We start from the raw sequence: 18,253 nt of genomic DNA on the forward strand, positions 1-18,253 counted from the left end.
GCGTCCGGAAGGTGGTTGATTCATTCCTCCTGGAGGCATCAGTGCGTCATCTCGCGAGATTTCCTGTGAACGCGGGCACACAGGCGCGCGCGTTCACAGGATCGGAAAGTAAGCGAGTGGATCTCCAGCCTGCCAGCGGCGATCGTTCGCTGGCAGGCTGGAGATGCGATTTTTTTAACCCCTAACAGGTATATTAGACGCTGTTTTGATAACAGCGTCTAATATACCTGCTACCTCGTCCTCTGGTGGTCCCTTTTGTTTGGATCGACCACCAGAGGACACAGGTAGCTCAGCAATATGTAGCACCAAGCACCACACTACACTACACCCCCCCCCCCTGTCACTTAATAACCCCTTATTAGCCCCTGATCACCCCATATAGACTCCCTGATCACCCCATATAGACTCCCTGATCACCCCCCTGTCATTGATCACCCCCCTGTCATTGATCACCCCCCTGTAAAGCTCCATTCAGACGTCCGTATGATTTTTACGGATCCACTGATAGATGGATCGGATCCGCAAAACGCATACGGACATCTGAATGCAGCCTTACAGGGGGGTGATAAATGACGGGGGTGATCACCCCATATAGACTCCCTGATCACCCCCCTGTCATTGATCACCCCCCTGTAAGGCTGCATTCAGATGTCCGTATGATTTTTACGGATCCACTGATACATGGATCGGATCCGCAAAACGCATACGGACATCTGAATGCAGCCTTACAGGGGGGTGATAAATGACGGGGGTGATCACCCCATATAGACTCCCTGATCACCCCCCTGTCATTGATCACCCCCCCTGTAAGGCTGCATTCAGATGTCCGTATGATTTTTGAGGATCCACTGATACATGGATCGGATCCGCAAAACGCATACGGACATCTGAATGCAGCCTTACAGGCGGGTGATCAATGACGGGGGTGATCACCCCATATAGACTCCCTGATCACCCCCCTGTCATTGATCACCCCCCTGTCATTGATCACCCCCCTGTAAGGCTCCATTCAGACGTCCGTATGATTTTTACGGATCCACTGATACATGGATCGGATCCGCAAAACGCATACGGACATCTGAATGGAGCCTTATAGGGGGGTGATCAATGACAGGGGGGTGATCACCCCATATAGACTCCCTGATCACTCCCCTGTCATTGATCACCCCCCTGTCATTGATCACCCCCCTGTCATTGATCACCCCCCTGCAAGGCTGCATTCAGATGTCCGTATGATTTTTACGGATCCACTGATACATGGATCGGATCCGCAAAACGCATACGGACATCTGAATGCAGCCTTACAGGGGGGTGATCAATGACGGGGGTGATAACCCCATATAGACTCCCTGATCACCCCCCTGTCATTGATCACCCCCCTGTAAGGCTGCATTCAGATGTCAGTATGATTTTTACGGATCCACTGATACATGGATCGGATCCGCAAAACGCATACGGACATCTGAATGCAGCCTTACAGGGGGGTGATCAATGACAGGGGTGATCACCCCATATAGACTCCCTGATCACCCCATTGTCATTGATCACCCCCCTGTCATTGATCACCCCCCTGTAAGGCTCCATTCAGACATTTTTTTGGCCCAAGTTAGCGGAAATTATATATTTTTTTCTTACAAAGTCTCATATTCCACTAACTTGTGTCAAAAAATAAAATCTCACATGAACTCACCATACCCCTCACGGAATCCAAATGCGTAAAAAATTTTAGACATTTATATTCCAGACTTCTTCTCACGCTTTAGGGCCCCTAGAATGCCAGGGCAGTATAAATACCCCACATGTGACCCCATTTCGGAAAGAAGACACCCCAAGGTATTCCGTGAGGGGCATATTGAGTCCATGAAAGATTGAAATTTTTGTCCCAAGTTAGCGGAAAGGGAGACTTTGTGAGAAAAAAAAATAAATAATCAATTTCCGCTAACTTGTGCCAAAAAAAAAAAATTTCTATGAACTCGCCATGCCCCTCATTGAATACCTTGGGGTGTCTTCTTTCCAAAATGGGGTCACATGTGGGGTATTTATACTGCCCTGGCATTTTAGGGGCCCTAAAGCGTGAGATCCAAATGTCTAAAAATGCCCTCCTAAAAGGAATTTGGGCCCCTTTGCGCATCTAGGCTGCAATAAAGTGTCACACATGTGGTATCACCGTACTCAGGAGAAGTTGGGGAATGTGTTTTGTGGTGTCATTTTACATATAACCATGCTGGGTGAGATAAATATCTTGGTCAAATGACAACTTTGTATAAAAAAATGGGTAAAGTTGTCTTTTGCCGAGATATTTCTCTCACCCAGCATGGGTATATGTAAAATGACACCCCAAAACACATTGCCCAACTTCTCCTGAATACGGCGATACCACATGTGTGACACTTTTTTGCAGCCTAGGTGGGCAAAGGGGCCCACATTCCAAAGAGCACCTTTCGGATTTCATAGGTCATTTACCTACTTACCACACATTAGGGCCCCTAGAATGCCAGGGCAGTATAACTACCCCACAAGTGACCCCATTTTGGAAAGAAGACACCCCAAGGTATTCCGTGAGGGGCATGGCGAGTTCCTAGAATTTATTTATTTTTGTCACAAGTTAGCGGAAAATGATGATTTTTTTTTTTTTTCCTTACAAAGTCTCATATTCCACTAACTTGTGAAAAAAAATAAAAACTTCCATGAACTCACTATGCCCATCACGAAATACCTTGGGGTGTCTTCTTTCCAAAATGGGGTCACTTGTGGGGTAGTTATACTGCCCTGGCATTTTAGGGGCCGAATGCGTGAGAAGTGGTTTGAAATCAAAATCTGTAAAAAATGGCCGGTGAAATCCGAAAGGTGCTCTTTGGAATGTGGGCCCCTTTGCCCACCTAGGCTGCAAAAAAGTGTCACACATCTGGTATCCCCGTACTCAGGAGAAGTTGGGCAATGTGTTTTGGGGTGTCTTTTTACATATACCCATGCTGGGTGAGAGAAATATCTTGGCAAAAGACAACCTTTCCCATTTTTTTATACAAAGTTGGCATTTGACCGAGATATTTATCTCACCCAGCATGGGTATATGTAAAATGACACCCCAAAACACATTGCCCAACTTCTCCTGAGTACGGAGATACCACATGTGTGACACTTTTTTGCAGCCTAGGTGGGCAAAGGGGCCCACATTCCAAAGAGCACCTTTCGGATTTCACCGGCCATTTTTTACAGATTTAGATTTCAAACTACTTACCACACATTTGGGCCCCTAGAATGCCAGGGCAGTATAACTACCCCACAAGTGACCCCATTTTGGAAAGAAGACACCCCAAGGTATTCGCTGATGGTCATAGTGAGTTCATGGAAGTTTTTATTTTTTGTCACAAGTTAGTGGAATATGAGACTTTGTAAGAAAAAAATAAAATAAAAAAAATCATCATTTTCCGCTAACTTGTGACAAAAAATAAAAAGTTCTATGAACTCACTATGCCCATCAGCGAATACCTTAGGGTGTCTACTTTCCGAAATGGGGTCATTTGTGGGGTGTTTGTACTGCCTGGGCGTTGTAGAACCTCAGGAAACATGACAGGTGCTCAGAAAGTCAGAGCTGCTTCAAAAAGCGGAAATTCACATTTTTGTACCATAGTTTGTAAACGATAACTTTTACCCAAACCATTTTTTTTTTTTACCCAAACATTTTTTTTTTTATCAAAGACATGTAGAACAATAAATTTAGAGCAAAGTTTATATATGGATGTTGTTTTTTTTGCAAAATTTTACAACTGAAAGTGAAAAATGTCATTTTTTGGCAAAAAAATCGTTAAATTTCGATTAATAACAAAAAAAGTAAAAATGTCAGCAGCAATGAAATACCACCAAATGAAAGCTCTATTAGTGAGAAGAAAAGGAGGTAAAATTCATTTGGGTGGTAAGTTGCATGACCGAGCAATAAACGGTTAAAGTAGTGTAGGTCAGAAGTGTAAAAAGTGGCCTGGTCATTAAGGGTGTTTAAGCTAAGGGGGCTGAGGTGGTTAAGCAATAAAATAATCATACCCACACGTTGACACTCATCCCCAGAAGAGTATGGACGCAGCCTAAAGTATAATTTACATGACTCCCTGAACCGGAAAACCTGTCCGGGGGGAGCCACCTTCGGTTCAGGGCAGGCCTGGGACCCACCAATGGAACCAGCAGCCTGTGGACTCTGAATCTGCAAGACCGTCGCGCGGAGGTCTGCTACCTCCAAAGTCAGATTCTGCAGCTGTTCAACCAGTGCAGACATAGTATCCATAGCTGCACAGATCAGAACAAAAATGGCGGTATTGGCTCTGGATAATGTCACAGATGTAATAGGGGAGAACACTAAAAGACAACAAGAAGGAAGGGGAAAGACACTTGGCATCACTGCTAGGTGAAGGAAAAGGGTTACCACCTATAAAACCCTGCTCCTGGCCCTAACTCCTATCCGTATGGGCTCCTCTCGATAATAGAGATGCCCATACACAGGAACCTAGAAAACCCTGGTGACCCACAGATGCCCTAAAGGTAATGACAGGGCAGAGACAACCCGTTCCTTCCCTGGTGAAGGAACCAGCATCTCGCTGAGGCCTAGTAAATAACCAGGGGGGGGGGGGGAATACAAAATACAACAAGCGGAACACTTAACTTCTGAACTTCTGAAGATGATGGATGAACAGGACTTCAACACAAACCACACACCAGCTCTTCCAAAACCAAATGAAGCTATCCAGAGCAAGGAGTGATGGGTAAAGTCAGACTAAATAGGGATGGGTAAAGGTCACATGATCCACACCTGAACAGGAGGTGTGGACATACCAGCAACACACAGACAAAGTAAAACCAAACGAGGCTGTCAGATCACTAATGTGCAGATAATCTTTCAGACCTTCTAAGACTTGTCACAGGAGTGACAGACAACCACTTTACTTCTTCACAACCCTAGACCACCAGGTATATTGGGTATTAAAGAGGTATTCTGATATTTTATTATCCTCAGGATAGGCCATCAGTATCTGATAGTGGGGCCTCGCTCACTACAGTCGGCAGATTGGCTGTTATAGAGTATCTGTTCTGGACGGAGCTGGTTACCCCAGCACTGCTCCCATTGACTTTTAGCTGGTTCCAGCACTATGGTAATCAGCTTTGCCCACTACAGAAATGGATGGAGCTGTGTATTTGATGCCGTAGCTACTGCAGGATAGCTGATCAGCAGTGGTGCAGGGTGTTTGACTCCCTCCAAACATATATTGATGGCCTATCCAACAATCCAATAGTTACTAGATACAGCACATATGATATGCCTCACAGTGTGCGGAATGGAGAATGTGTAGGTTACCCTCTGCAGATTGTGTGTGGTACTGCAGGGGTCCTACCCTAGTTTTACTGTAGTTCAAATATGGGGCTTGTGAATGGAATAACAAAACTCAAGAAAACTTTACTCTGGAGAGGGTCACAAGACTGACAAGCATAACGATTACAAGTGACAGCTACAAAGACGTTCAATGCTTTATGGTTCACAGATACTCAAGAAGTAGAGGCCACAGTTAGCTAACCGTTACTGATGCTGACGGCAGCTCTCCACATACAATTGAGGAGAGTAGTAGACTTCTGGGGCTGGTTCATACATACATGTTACAGACAGGAGTCGCTGCTTCAGCCCAGTGCTCAGAACCTTCTGCACCACTCTGTCAGACATGATGACTTGGTCTCCTGCACCTCTATTACATGATGATGCTTCTTCAGAGTGCCTTCAATTAGACCAATTCGTCATTCTCCATAAACCCTTTTCCAACCCACTAGTGGCATCACTGATTAGCCAGCAGGAGTCCCGCTCCATAGTCCACTAACTGACAGGATACCATGTGAAACACCACTGCTATCTTAGAACTCATCAACATTACTGCATTTTGAAAGATACAGGCACAAACATATGGTATACAATTTGAATAAATGTAGAGGCCACATAACCTCTTTTACCTCAGTCAATCTGCTCTAAAATGGAAAACAATACAATTTCAATGTAAAGCATATTAATGTAGTAAACCAAAAAACTCATTCTCCATCTTTTGTAAGGAAAACGGATACATAACCTTCCTTTTGATTTAATGATTTATTTTTTTCATGTCTATTTATATTTTTTTGTTATGTCTCCAGGTATAGCTGCTGCAACAATTTTCAACCCAAGTCACAATGTGTCCATTAATGAAGAACAGCTACGAGTGGCATTTGACGGAGACGCGGTACTGTTTTCCGATGAGTCAGAGCAGATTGTGAAAGAACATGGCTTGGACAAATTCTTTGAGCATGAAAAGGCGTTTGAGAACAAGCCACTGGCACAGGTATATACTAGGTGTTTTACATCCATGAGACTTACTGTTTGTCAAAGGACCACTGAGCTTCTGCGGTCATGTGCTGCTAGGACACACGTCACCACTGAGATTACAATAGTCAAAAATCAGGGAGACAGACACCCTTTATGTCTGTCTCCCCGATTTTTGACTATTGTCTACAGTAATTCTAGTAGTAGTAATAGTAGTACTTCAGATATGGAGTTCAGATAACTATTTTTTATTTTCCTGCTGCCCCCTGTCAGCACTCATAGACTGCTGTGCTGTTCTAACATAATGGAGAGGACTCATGTGCACATGCATGGCAGTTCTGACAATGTATTTCAACGCAGCTCAGAGCGCAGACAGCGGGGGAATGTGGTCAGCAGGATAATAAAAAATTGTGATCTGGACTCCATATCTGCAGTACTGCTTATGTATTAATGTAGATAATGATCCAAAATTGGGGTGACAGATTCCCTTTTATAGAATGGTAGGGCACACCAATATTCGGTACCACACGGATGGTTAATATACCAATATTTTATTTATTAGTGATATATACTGTTGAATAAACATACATAAAAATACAACATTCTTAAAAATAATAAAAATAGTAAAAGTGGAAAAACTATTGAATACAATAAAAACCAAATGAATTTGCAATATTGGATATTTTGTGTCTATAAAGTTTCAATGATTCCACTGTATATGCACCAAGGTTCGTTAAATAGTAAAAAAATGTGTCCTTCCAAAATGGGTTCTTTAACCCAATCGATGCCCAAATGGATGAAGTGGGGACTAAGTAGGCTTATTTGAATAAAGTCTTTTTAAATAGTTGCTGCGGCTATTACGACTCAATGGTCGCTATGCATATTAAATCGATAGGCTGTTGCTGTTTGTTATTAAAGAAGAGCCGAAAATGTTGTACTCACAGTTTGTAGTGTAGTAATGTCGGCTTTTGCTACATCACAGGTGGCGTCCCACGTGTGGTGAGCGATAATTACACAAGTTTCAGCAAATAAGGGTGATGCGTCTTTGGGATCCTCGGTGTTCTTGTATAGCCGTACTGTGTTGAAGGTCAGTCGGTGATGTATTCCTTCTGTATTTAAACAGATATTTTGCAGGAGTGGACTCAGCCACAAGGCCGACTCTCCAAACGAACAGGTATCCGGCTTATCTTGAATTTTTCAGGATAGAAAAGCACCGATCCCTTATTTCTTTATTTCCTTTTTCTTTTAGCGCTTTGGGTCCTCCAGTATGATAGTTTATTCCATGGGGTAATTACCAAACATGTTTCGGAGTTAGCTACGACTCCTTCATCAGTGGCTGCCCCCATATAGTATAATGTCTCCTTGTGGCTGCCCCCATACAGTATAACATCTCCTTGTGGTTGCCCCATACAGTATAACATCTCCTTGTGGCTGCCCCCATACAGTATAATGTCTCCTTGTGGCTGCCCCCATACAGTATAATGTCTCCTTGTGGCTGCCCCCATACAGTGTAACGTCTCCTTGTGGCTGCCCCATACAGTATAACGTCCCCTTGTAGCAGCCTCAGTGCCCCATACAGTATAACGTCTCCTTGTGGCTGCCCCATACAGTATAATGTCACCTTGTGGCTGCCCCATACAGTATAACGTCTCCTTGTGGCTGCCCCATACAGTATAACGTCTCCTTGTGGCTGCCCCATACAGTATAATGTCTCCTTGTGGCTTCCCTATACAGTATAATGTCTCTTTGTGGCACCAAGTGTTTTTTTCCTCTATATGGGTATTTATTACAATATATATCGTTATTGCGATAAATTTCTTAATATCGTTATCGTGGGAATATTTTTGATATCGCCCAACCCTATCCTGAGGCCATTGTATCTTGAGGGACAACTGTACAATTTTTTTTTTTAAAGGCATTGTCCAATCTCAATCAGTATTGATAGGAACGGTGCTAGTTTTTAAACTTATGTTAGCTTATGTGATACCCCTCCATGTGGGGATTTATTCCCCTCTCATACTGAGGTTATATGTATATTCACTTTATTACAACACAAATTATATGGGATTGGGGTATTGGAGGATTTGTTTTGTTATTTAGTTATATGTATTGTATTTTATTGTGTTCTAACAAGTTCAAGTGAGCAGTAAAGGGTTAATTGCAAGGAGTGAGTGACATTATAATCACCTGTGTGTTAATGAAAATCCTAACCTGGTTGGTGCAGTTTTTTGCTTCCCGGGTATATAGGAGCATCATACTTCCATACATTTACCCCATGCCATGATTAAAATCGTATAGATCGAAACGCGTCGGTGGAGTTACCATCATCTATGTGAAGAAACTGAATTCTTTTAAATTTATGAAATAAAGACTGAAGATTTTTATTTATCTCGGTGCTGGACATCTCTTACTACTTCTCTGGAATTGTCCAACTCCCCCCAAAAATCTAGTGAGCACCGGGAAACTGTTAAAAACAAAGATAAAAAAAACTCACTAAACTTTTCAAAGCCACTCTGCTCCAATGCTTCTGGGTCCCCGCAAACCAGAGGTGATGATGACCCCTCAGTAATTACATCGCCCAATGCGGACATAAAAGGGAATCTAGGTATAAGTATTTAGAGAGGGCTCACCTGTATAATCAAGAGTGGACCATTGAGTCGTAATAGCCGCAGCAACTATTTTTATTGTATTCAATAGTTTTTCCACTTTTACTATTTTTATTATTTTTAAGAATGTTGTATTTTTATGTATGTTTATTCAACAGTATATATCACTAATAAATAAAATATTGGTATATTAACCATCCGTGTGGTACCGAATATTGGTGTGCCCTACCATTCTATGTTTTGACTTTATCACTGTTTTTGAGGATTGGGTGAATCCTCTCGGTAGGTGCACCCATTTCCACTCTTGATTATACAGGTGAGCCCTCTCTAAATACTTATACCTAGATTCCCTTTTATGTCCGCATTGGGCGATGTAATTACTGAGGGGTCATCATCACCTCTGGTTTGCGGGGACCCAGAAGCATTGGAGCAGAGTGGCTTTGAAAAGTTTAGTGAGTTTTTTTTATCTTTGTTTTTAACAGTTTCCCGGTGCTCACTAGATTTTTGGGGGGAGTTGGACAATTCCAGAGAAGTAGTAAGAGATGTCCAGCACCGAGATAAATAAAAATCTTCAGTCTTTATTTCATAAATTTAAAAGAATTCAGTTTCTTCACATAGATGATGGTAACTCCACCGACGCGTTTCGATCTATACGATTTTAATCATGGCATGGGGTAAATGTATGGAAGTATGATGCTCCTATATACCCGGGAAGCAAAAAACTGCACCAACCAGGTTAGGATTTTCATTAACACACAGGTGATTATAATGTCACTCACTCCTTGCAATTAACCCTTTACTGCTCACTTGAACTTGTTAGAACACAATAAAATACAATACATATAACTAAATAACAAAACAAATCCTCCAATACCCCAATCCCATATAATTTGTGTTGTAATAAAGTGAATATACATATAACCTCAGTATGAGAGGGGAATAAATCCCCACATGGAGGGGTATCACATAAGTTTAAAAACTAGCACCGTTCCTATCAATACTGATTGAGATTGGACAATGCCTTTAAAAAAAAAAATTGTACAGTTGTCCCTCAAGATACAATGGCCTCAGGATAGGGTTGGGCGATATCAAAAATATTCCCACGATAACGATATTAAGAAATTTATTGCAATAACGATATATATTGTAATAAATACCCATATAGAGGAAAAAAACACTTGGTGCCACAAGGAGACATTATACTGTATAGGGAAGCCACAAGGAGACATTATACTGTATGGGGCAGCCACAAGGAGACATTATACTGTATGGGGCAGCCACAAGGAGACGTTATACTGTATGGGGCAGCCACAAGGAGACATTATACTGTATGGGGCAGCCACAAGGTGACATTATACTGTATGGGGCAGCCACAAGGAGACATTATACTGTATGGGGGCAGCCACAAGGAGACATTATACTGTATGGGGGCAGCCACAAGGAGATGTTATACTGTATGGGGCAACCACAAGGAGATGTTATACTGTGGGGGCAGCCACAAGGAGACATTATACTATATGGGGGCAGCCACAAGGAGACGTTATACTGTATGGGGGCAGCCACAAGGAGACGTTATACTGTATGGGGGAAGCCACAAGGAGACGTTATACTGTATGGGGGAAGCCACAAGGAGACGCTGTCCTGTATGGGGGTAGCCACAAGGAGACATTATACTGTATGGGGGCAGCCACAAGGAGGCGTTATACTGTATGGGGGCAGCCACAAGGAGGCGTTATACTGTATGGGGGCAGCCACAAGGAGACGTTATACTGTATGGGTCACTGGGGCTGCCACAAGGAGATGTTATACTGTATGGGGCAGCCACAAGGAGACATTATACTTTATGGGGCAGCCACAAGGAGACATTATACTGTATGGGGCAGCCACAAGGAGATGTTATACTGTATGGGGCATTGGGGCAGCCACAAGGAGATGTTATACTGTATGGGGCACTGTGTCAGCCACAAGGAGACATTATACTGTATGGGGCACTGGAGCAGCCACAAGGAGATGTTATACTGTATAGGGCAGCCACAAGGAGATATTATACTGTATGGGGCAGCCACAAGGAGACATTATACTGTATGGGGCAGCTACAAGGAGACATTATACTGTATGGGGCAGCCACAAGGAGACATTATACTGTATGGGGCAGCCACAAGGAGACATTATACTGTATGGGGGCAGCCACAAGGAGACATTATACTGTATGGGGGCAGCCACAAGGAGACATTATACTGTATGGGGCAGCCACAAGGAGACATTATACTGTATAGGGGAGCCACAAGGAGACGTTATACTGTATGGGGCAGCCACAAGGGGACGTTATACTGTATGGGGCGGTGGGCCACAAAGAGATGTTTTACTGTATGGGGCGGTGGGCCACAAGGAAACATTATACTGTATGGGGCAGTGTGTGGTAGTGTAGGGACCCCTCCTACGATCCATGTAACTGGGGTAAAATCCTATTAGGATCATTCGTGGAGGAAGTCTTCTTTGGGAAATTTTAAAGAAGAGGACAGGGCTCCACATGGGCTAGAAGTGACAACTGGTATGGGGGGGGGGGGGGTCATTCTGTGGTGCTGTCACTCTCCACCCCCAAAATAGCAGTACATTAGGAAGCTGACTTCAAATACCGTATGAAGTTCTCCTACCCCTATAAATCACCCCCATAGACAGTGACTGCAGTCATTACCTAAAGAAGTAGTGAAATAGCCAGGGGTTATGTTAGCAGTCACTAGTGGGCTGTCGGTCACAAAGGGCGACGCAGCTGAAAACACAGAATACACCATCAATGTATGCCATCAGTCTACCGGAGCCCAGTACACACGATATATACAGATATACACATCATGTATGTACACAGTGACGTCTCTATTTATATGCGTATCACATCACAGGTGGACAACCTGTGACACTGGAGTGAAGACACATTTGTTGGTGACACATATTAATGTTTGTACAAGGTCTTGGTAATGTTGCAGCAGATGGCAGCAAGATCACTTACTGCTTTATATGTTAGCTACCCCATTGGTCAGAGAAAAGTCTATTTGTTAGGTCCCACCGAGTTCTAGTGATATGTCACTCAAACTACTGCACTGACAAGAGGCGGAAGAGCAGAGCGAGGCGGAGGAAGAGAAGAGCGAGGCGGAGGAAGAGAAGAGCGAGGCGGCGGTGGAGGAGGTGCAGAGCAAGACGAGAGGTGGCGGTGGCGAAGCACCAGACTTGTGCTGCAGGTTTATATAAAGTGGAAAAAAAAAAGCCTGCCCGCCCCTCCCTCCAGTGCACTTGCAGCCATGTCCAGCAGGAGGCAGAGGCCAGTGACCGGGGAACATAAGCAGGTGGCAGGAAGCGGACATTTTAGAAGCGGTAAGCACACATGCGACCGCTCCTATGACGTCATTACCGTTTTTTTTCGCCCTATAAGACACACCGGCCCATAAGACACACCTAGGTTTTTGAGGAGGAAAATAAGAAAAAAATATTTTGAACCAAAAGGTGTGCTTTTGGTGGTCTTTGAACTAATGGTAGCCTGTGAATGACACTATTATGGGGGATCTGTGGATAACGCACTGTTATGGGGGATCTGGGGCTGACACTGTTATGAGCGTCTGTGGATGGCACTGTTATGAGCGTCTGTGGATGGCACTGTTATGGGGGCGTCTGTGGATGGCACTGTTATGGGGGCGTCTGTGGATGGCACTGTTATGGGGGCGTCTGTGGATGGCACTGTTATGGGGGCGTCTGTGGATGGCACTGTTATGGGGGCGTCTGTGGATGGCATGACACTGCTATGGGGGGGGATCTGTTGATGACAGATAAATAGCATCTTATGTTATGTGTCATCCACAGATCCCCCCATAACAGTGTCCCTGTGAATGACCCCCAATACAGGGGGTGGGGGCTGGCATCTACAGTAGTTTTGTAATGGCAGCCGGGCCCAGTGCAGTTATTATATTCTATTGCACAGCTCCCCGCTCACTGTACTAATCGTATCTAACTGCAGGCAATGTTTAAGTATAGAAAATCTTCAATCCAGCAGCATGTACTTACGACCATACCAGGCAGGAGGCTGGGCGGGCGGGCACTGGCAGCGTAACTCACTACGTCATGTGCCCGCGCCGCCTGCTTCATTCATAAAGTGGGCGGAGCAGGCGCGTGACGTAGTGAGTTATGCTGCCAGTGCCCGCCCGCCTAGCCTTCTGCCTGCTATGGTCGTAAGTACAGGCTGCTGGATTGAAGATTTTCTATAGTTAAACATTGCGTGCAGTTAGATATGATTAGTACAATGAGTGGGGCCCGCTTCAATAGGATACAGTGACTGCACCAGGCACTGCTGCCTTTACAAAACAGGATGCCGGCCCCTAGCCCCTCCTTCCTCCTCGCTGATACACCTCCGACCGCGCTGTGCAGCATGCGGTCGGTGGTGTATCAGTGTAAACGGCAGCATTCGCCCCATAAGACGCACTGCCATTTTCCCCCTTTTGGGGAGGGGGTGGAAAGTGCGTCTTATGGGGCGAAAAATACTGTAAATATTGCGGTATATTGTGGATACCGGTATATCACTCAACCCTACCTCAGGACACAAAAATTTTCAACATACAATGGTTTTTCCTGAGCCATCATAAGTTGAAACTCAATATACAATGCAGGCACTCAGTATATACACAAACATATAATATAAAAATATATATCCAAAAATATATTTTTATTGAAATCGATAAAACAAATAGATGCATAAATTGGCAAAGACAAACACAACCACATGGAGAGTGCACAAAACACGTCGGGACATCAAGTTCCTGCTCCTGAGGAAGCTGACGCGAAACACGTGTCGGGGTCTCTTGGAGGTGCCACCAGCCGGGTTTGTATTGTGTATATGTTGTGAATCATGTTTTTTTTACCTAGGTGGGGAGCCACATGGTTTGATTTTGTATTTATTTATACTTGTTTTTCCGTCCCACCTTTTCCACTACTTGCAATGCTATAACTTAATGTCCTGACATATTGTGTGCACTCTCCATGTGGTTGTGTCTGTCTTTGCCAATTTATCTATTTATTTGTTTTATCGATTTCAATAAAGATACATTTTTAGATATATATTTTTGTATTATATATTTGTGTACAGTACAGACCAAAAGTTTGGACACACCTTCTCATTCAAAGAGTTTTCTTTATTTTCATGACTATGAAAATTGTAGATTCACACTGAAGGCATCAAAACTATGAATTAACACATGTGGAATTATATACATAACAAACAAGTGTGAAACAACTGAAAATATGTCATATTCTAGGTTCTTCAAAGTAGCCACCTTTTGCTTTGATTACTGCTTTGCACACTCTTGGCATTCTCTTGATGAGCTTCAAGAGGTAGCCCCTGAAATGGTTTTCACTTCACAGGTGTGCCCTGTCAGGTTTAATAAGTGGGATTTCTTGCCTTATAAATGGGGTTGGGACCATCAGTTGCGTTGAGGAGAAGTCAGGTGGATACACAGTCACCGGACCTGAACCCAATCGAGATGGTTTGGGGTGAGCTGGACCGCAGAGTGAAGGCAAAAGGGCCAACAAGTGCTGAGCATCTCTGGGAACTCCTTCAAGACTGTTGGAAGACTATTTCAGGGGACTACCTCTTGAAGCTCATCAAGAGAATGCCAAGAGTTTGCAAAGCAGTAATCAAAGAAAAAGGTGGCTACTTTGAAGAACCTAGAATATGACATATTTTCAGTTGTTTCACACTTGTTTGTTATGTATATAATTCCACATGTGTTAATTCATAGTTTTGATGCCTTCATAGTAATAAAAATAAAGAAAACTCTTTGAATAAGAAGGTGTGTCCAAATTTTTGGTCTGTACTGTATATGCTGAGTGTCTGGGTTTGTCCCATCTAGGAGTTATTCATTTTTGACACTTGTGTTCTATTCATGCTATACAACCGTATTCCGGTTTCGGTTTTGTGTTTTATTGTACATTGGTATCTCAACATACAATGCTAACCAATTAACATGGCCATTTCTCTGGAAACAAACATTTGTACTGGTTGTCTAGTAGTTCCTCTGCAGTACAATGTGGTACCACATGCCCTGTACTGCACTCTGTATGTGCCAGGATGAGCTGCTCATTTGGTTGTCAGATGAGGGCGGCTGCATTTTTTTTTTTTTTGTAAACTGTGCGGTATACAGGACCCTGAAGAAGCTCCTGTCCTCATCATAAAAAAATATTTACAGCTCTCATCTATTCCTGGCTATTATATGTAAAGACTTAGGGGGTCATTTATTAAGACCAGCATTTAAGACGCCGGTCTTAATAAGGCCCTGCACTGGCGGTGGATCCACTGAAGTTATGTAGAGACGCAGGCCTCTACATAACTTCAGTGGATCCACTGCCATTTCTAAATCTACGCCAGCGTCCCTGCTGGCGTAAATTTAGACCATTTTCTACGCCTAAGGCCTCATGCACACGGCCGTTGTTTTGGTCTGCATCCGAGCCGCAGTTTTGGCGGCTCTGATGCGGACCCATTCACTTCAATGGGGCCGCAAAAGATGCGGACAGCACTCCGTGTGCTGTCCGCATCCATTGCCCCGTTCCGTGGCCCCACAAAAAAAAATATAACCTGTCCTATTCTTGTCCGCGCTTTGCGGACAAAAATAGGCAGTTATATTAAAGGCTGTCAGTGCCGTTCCGCAAATTGCAGAACGCACACGGACACCATCGGTGTTTTGCGGATCCGCGGTTTGCGGACCACAAAAAACTGAACGGTCGTGTGCATGAGGCCTAAAGCAGACGTGGAAAGTGATAAATGTCCCAGCCCACCCCACGCCACGCCCACTTTTGTAGACCTGTCATGAGTGGGGAAAAGTTGCAGATTGCGGCGCAAAGAACTTTTGCATCACAATCTGTGCCAGAAATACGCCTAATAGAGACGTATTTCTGTAAGTAAATGACCCCCTTACTTTATCTGTCTTAGATATCACACTAATTTAATAGCTATCCTGCGGATAAGGGATAACTTCATCTAACCCTAATATCTGTATAATCATACATCAAAATATAAGAGAAATAGAAGTTTTTGCTGATGATTTTTTTTTTCTTATCAAAGTGCTGCATATTGTACATTTGCAAGCATGAAAGTCAGAAAAACAATGCGTACATGTAAATGTGGTATAACTCCTGACCTTTAAACAAAAATTTCTAAAATGTGCAACATACCCTTGCAGAAAAATACTGGCCAAAAGAAAACATGCAAACATTAACAGCCAGATCCTTTGCCAACTTAATGCACATTCCTGTCACTTTCAACTCCATCTATTCCAGGAAAAAAATATTTTATAAATGCGCCTATGGTGTCATTCATCATGGATTCAATAAAAAAAAATCTGCATTTAGGGCTCATGCACACAACCGTTGTTTTTGTCTGCATTTGATCCACATTTTTTACGGTGTGCATTCCGCATCCATATGCCCGTTCTGGGGCACCCGCAAAATAAATAGAAGATGTTCCACTCTTGTCCATTTTACAGACAAGGATAGGACAGTTCTATGGAGGGCAGAAGGTTCCATTCTCCTCATATTTAATCATACTCTGTATTATTAATTCTTCTTTCTCCATGTGGTTTCTACTTATTATTCTGTTGCCGCCATCTGCTGGCCAGAATTGTATGCTGCACGCCTTTGCTCTTACTAGTAAAGTTTTTTCTCTGCTGGGCGTGGTTTTAGCTGCCTCTGATCATGTCACTTCCTGCAGCCATTTTCAGTGTTGCATAGCTGTGTGACTGGATTTACAAAAACATTTGGGCTTGTGAAGGCATCAGTTTTTGACCAGCAGTTAGTCTCAGGAAAGACATCAACAGGACAGCATCAATACCACTACTACATTACAGTATTGTATTATCGTTTGTCGCTGTATTTGGATCAAATAAACCCACGTTGATTTCATTCCCGTGTCTACATTTGGATCCATCTAACCCGAGCATCTGCTGGTCCGGTCTGCTCCACTGCTTGGATACGAAGGTAGGAAGTCACGCAGCCATTATCAGTTAGATCTTAATTCGCCTTCATGTGGGGACAGAACATCCGTGTTTTGATGTGTGCATGAGCCCTTAGTCTTATTTGTCTTTCTTACTGCCATGTCAGATGACCTCATAAATACCCATTTGACACTTTTTTGTTAATTATCTTTCTTTCTTTTGTCCTCAGGGACCATTAAAGGGTTTCCTGGAATCTCTAGGGAAATTACAGAAGAAATTCTATCACAAAGGAATGAGAATGAACTGCCCAATACGTACGTACTTAGTTACGGCTCGTAGTGCAGCCAGTTGTGGGGCACGAGCCCTGAAAACCTTACGCAGCTGGGGACTTGAGACCGATGAAGCTCTCTTCTTGGCTGGAGCACCAAAAGGACCTATGCTCGAAAAAATACGCCCACACATATTCTTCGATGATCAGATGTTCCATATAGAAGGGGCCCAAGAGATGGGAACTATAGCGGCGCATGTCCCTTATGGTGTGGCGCAAAGACACAAAAAAACCACTAAGTGAGACTGATGTAAAATCTTATCCTGTTTGCCTCACCACCATGGAATCCATTTTATATCTGACATACAGAGCTGCTACAAATTACTTTAAGAGCTATTTATCACACTGTACAATTAATATGCAGGTAATAGTCAGATAGTTTAACATAAGGTGACTATAGGAATGTTCACACAGCAGATTTTCTGCTTGGCTTTCCATGTGCATTCTGAGTTAAAATCCAAATGGAATATATCTCCTGTTGTTTCAGTGGGAACCTGCACTTCCATTGTTACAGCCACAGATTTTTTGGGGGCTACTGCAAATTTTCTCTGAAGTGCATTTTCCACTGTGTGAACATACTTCAACTGGGCTGTGAATTTGATGTGAATTATTTTGCGAATATAATAAATGGAGCCCGGAATGTTAGTGTAAATTATCTTAAATATGCCATAACAAATAGTAGTTAATGAATGCATGTGCACTATTCTTAAAAGGAATGTTTCATCAGAAAATTACTTTTTGATTAAAATGTTTTAAGTTAAAAACATTTTCTTGAATTTTTGGTAATTTTTGTTTTAATTTTCTATGTCATGCAGTTTTTGCACTGACCACAAGGCCTAATATATGTCATGATTTTCTTCTTCTGTACAGGTAACTTTTCAGTAGCCATTGCATTATCATCACAGGCAGAATTGCAATGACAGATATCGCCTCAGTATAGATAAGAAAAGGATCCACTATTCACAATAGCTAATGATCGCAGCTTATCTACTCCCGCATGGCCTCTACACAGAGGATGCCAAGGAAA

General features: G+C 43.2%; 1 protein-coding gene across 1 annotated transcript in view; it reads left to right on the top strand.

Annotated features, from left to right (window-relative positions):
• The window catches only part of NT5C1A (5'-nucleotidase, cytosolic IA), a 74,482-nt gene extending 56,454 nt beyond the window's left edge, over positions 1-18,028 (top strand). Inside the window, exons 5-6 of the mRNA XM_040424652.1 lie at positions 6,160-6,344; positions 17,128-18,028. Coding sequence (XP_040280586.1) covers positions 6,160-6,344; positions 17,128-17,469 — 527 coding nt within the window. The 3' untranslated portion in view covers positions 17,470-18,028. The remainder of the gene's footprint in view (positions 1-6,159; positions 6,345-17,127) is intronic.
• The last annotated feature ends 225 nt before the right edge of the window (positions 18,029-18,253 follow it).

Source organism: Bufo bufo, chromosome 3, assembly GCF_905171765.1.
Source record: "Bufo bufo chromosome 3, aBufBuf1.1, whole genome shotgun sequence".
In the NCBI taxonomy this organism is placed as follows: Eukaryota; Metazoa; Chordata; class Amphibia; order Anura; family Bufonidae; genus Bufo; species Bufo bufo.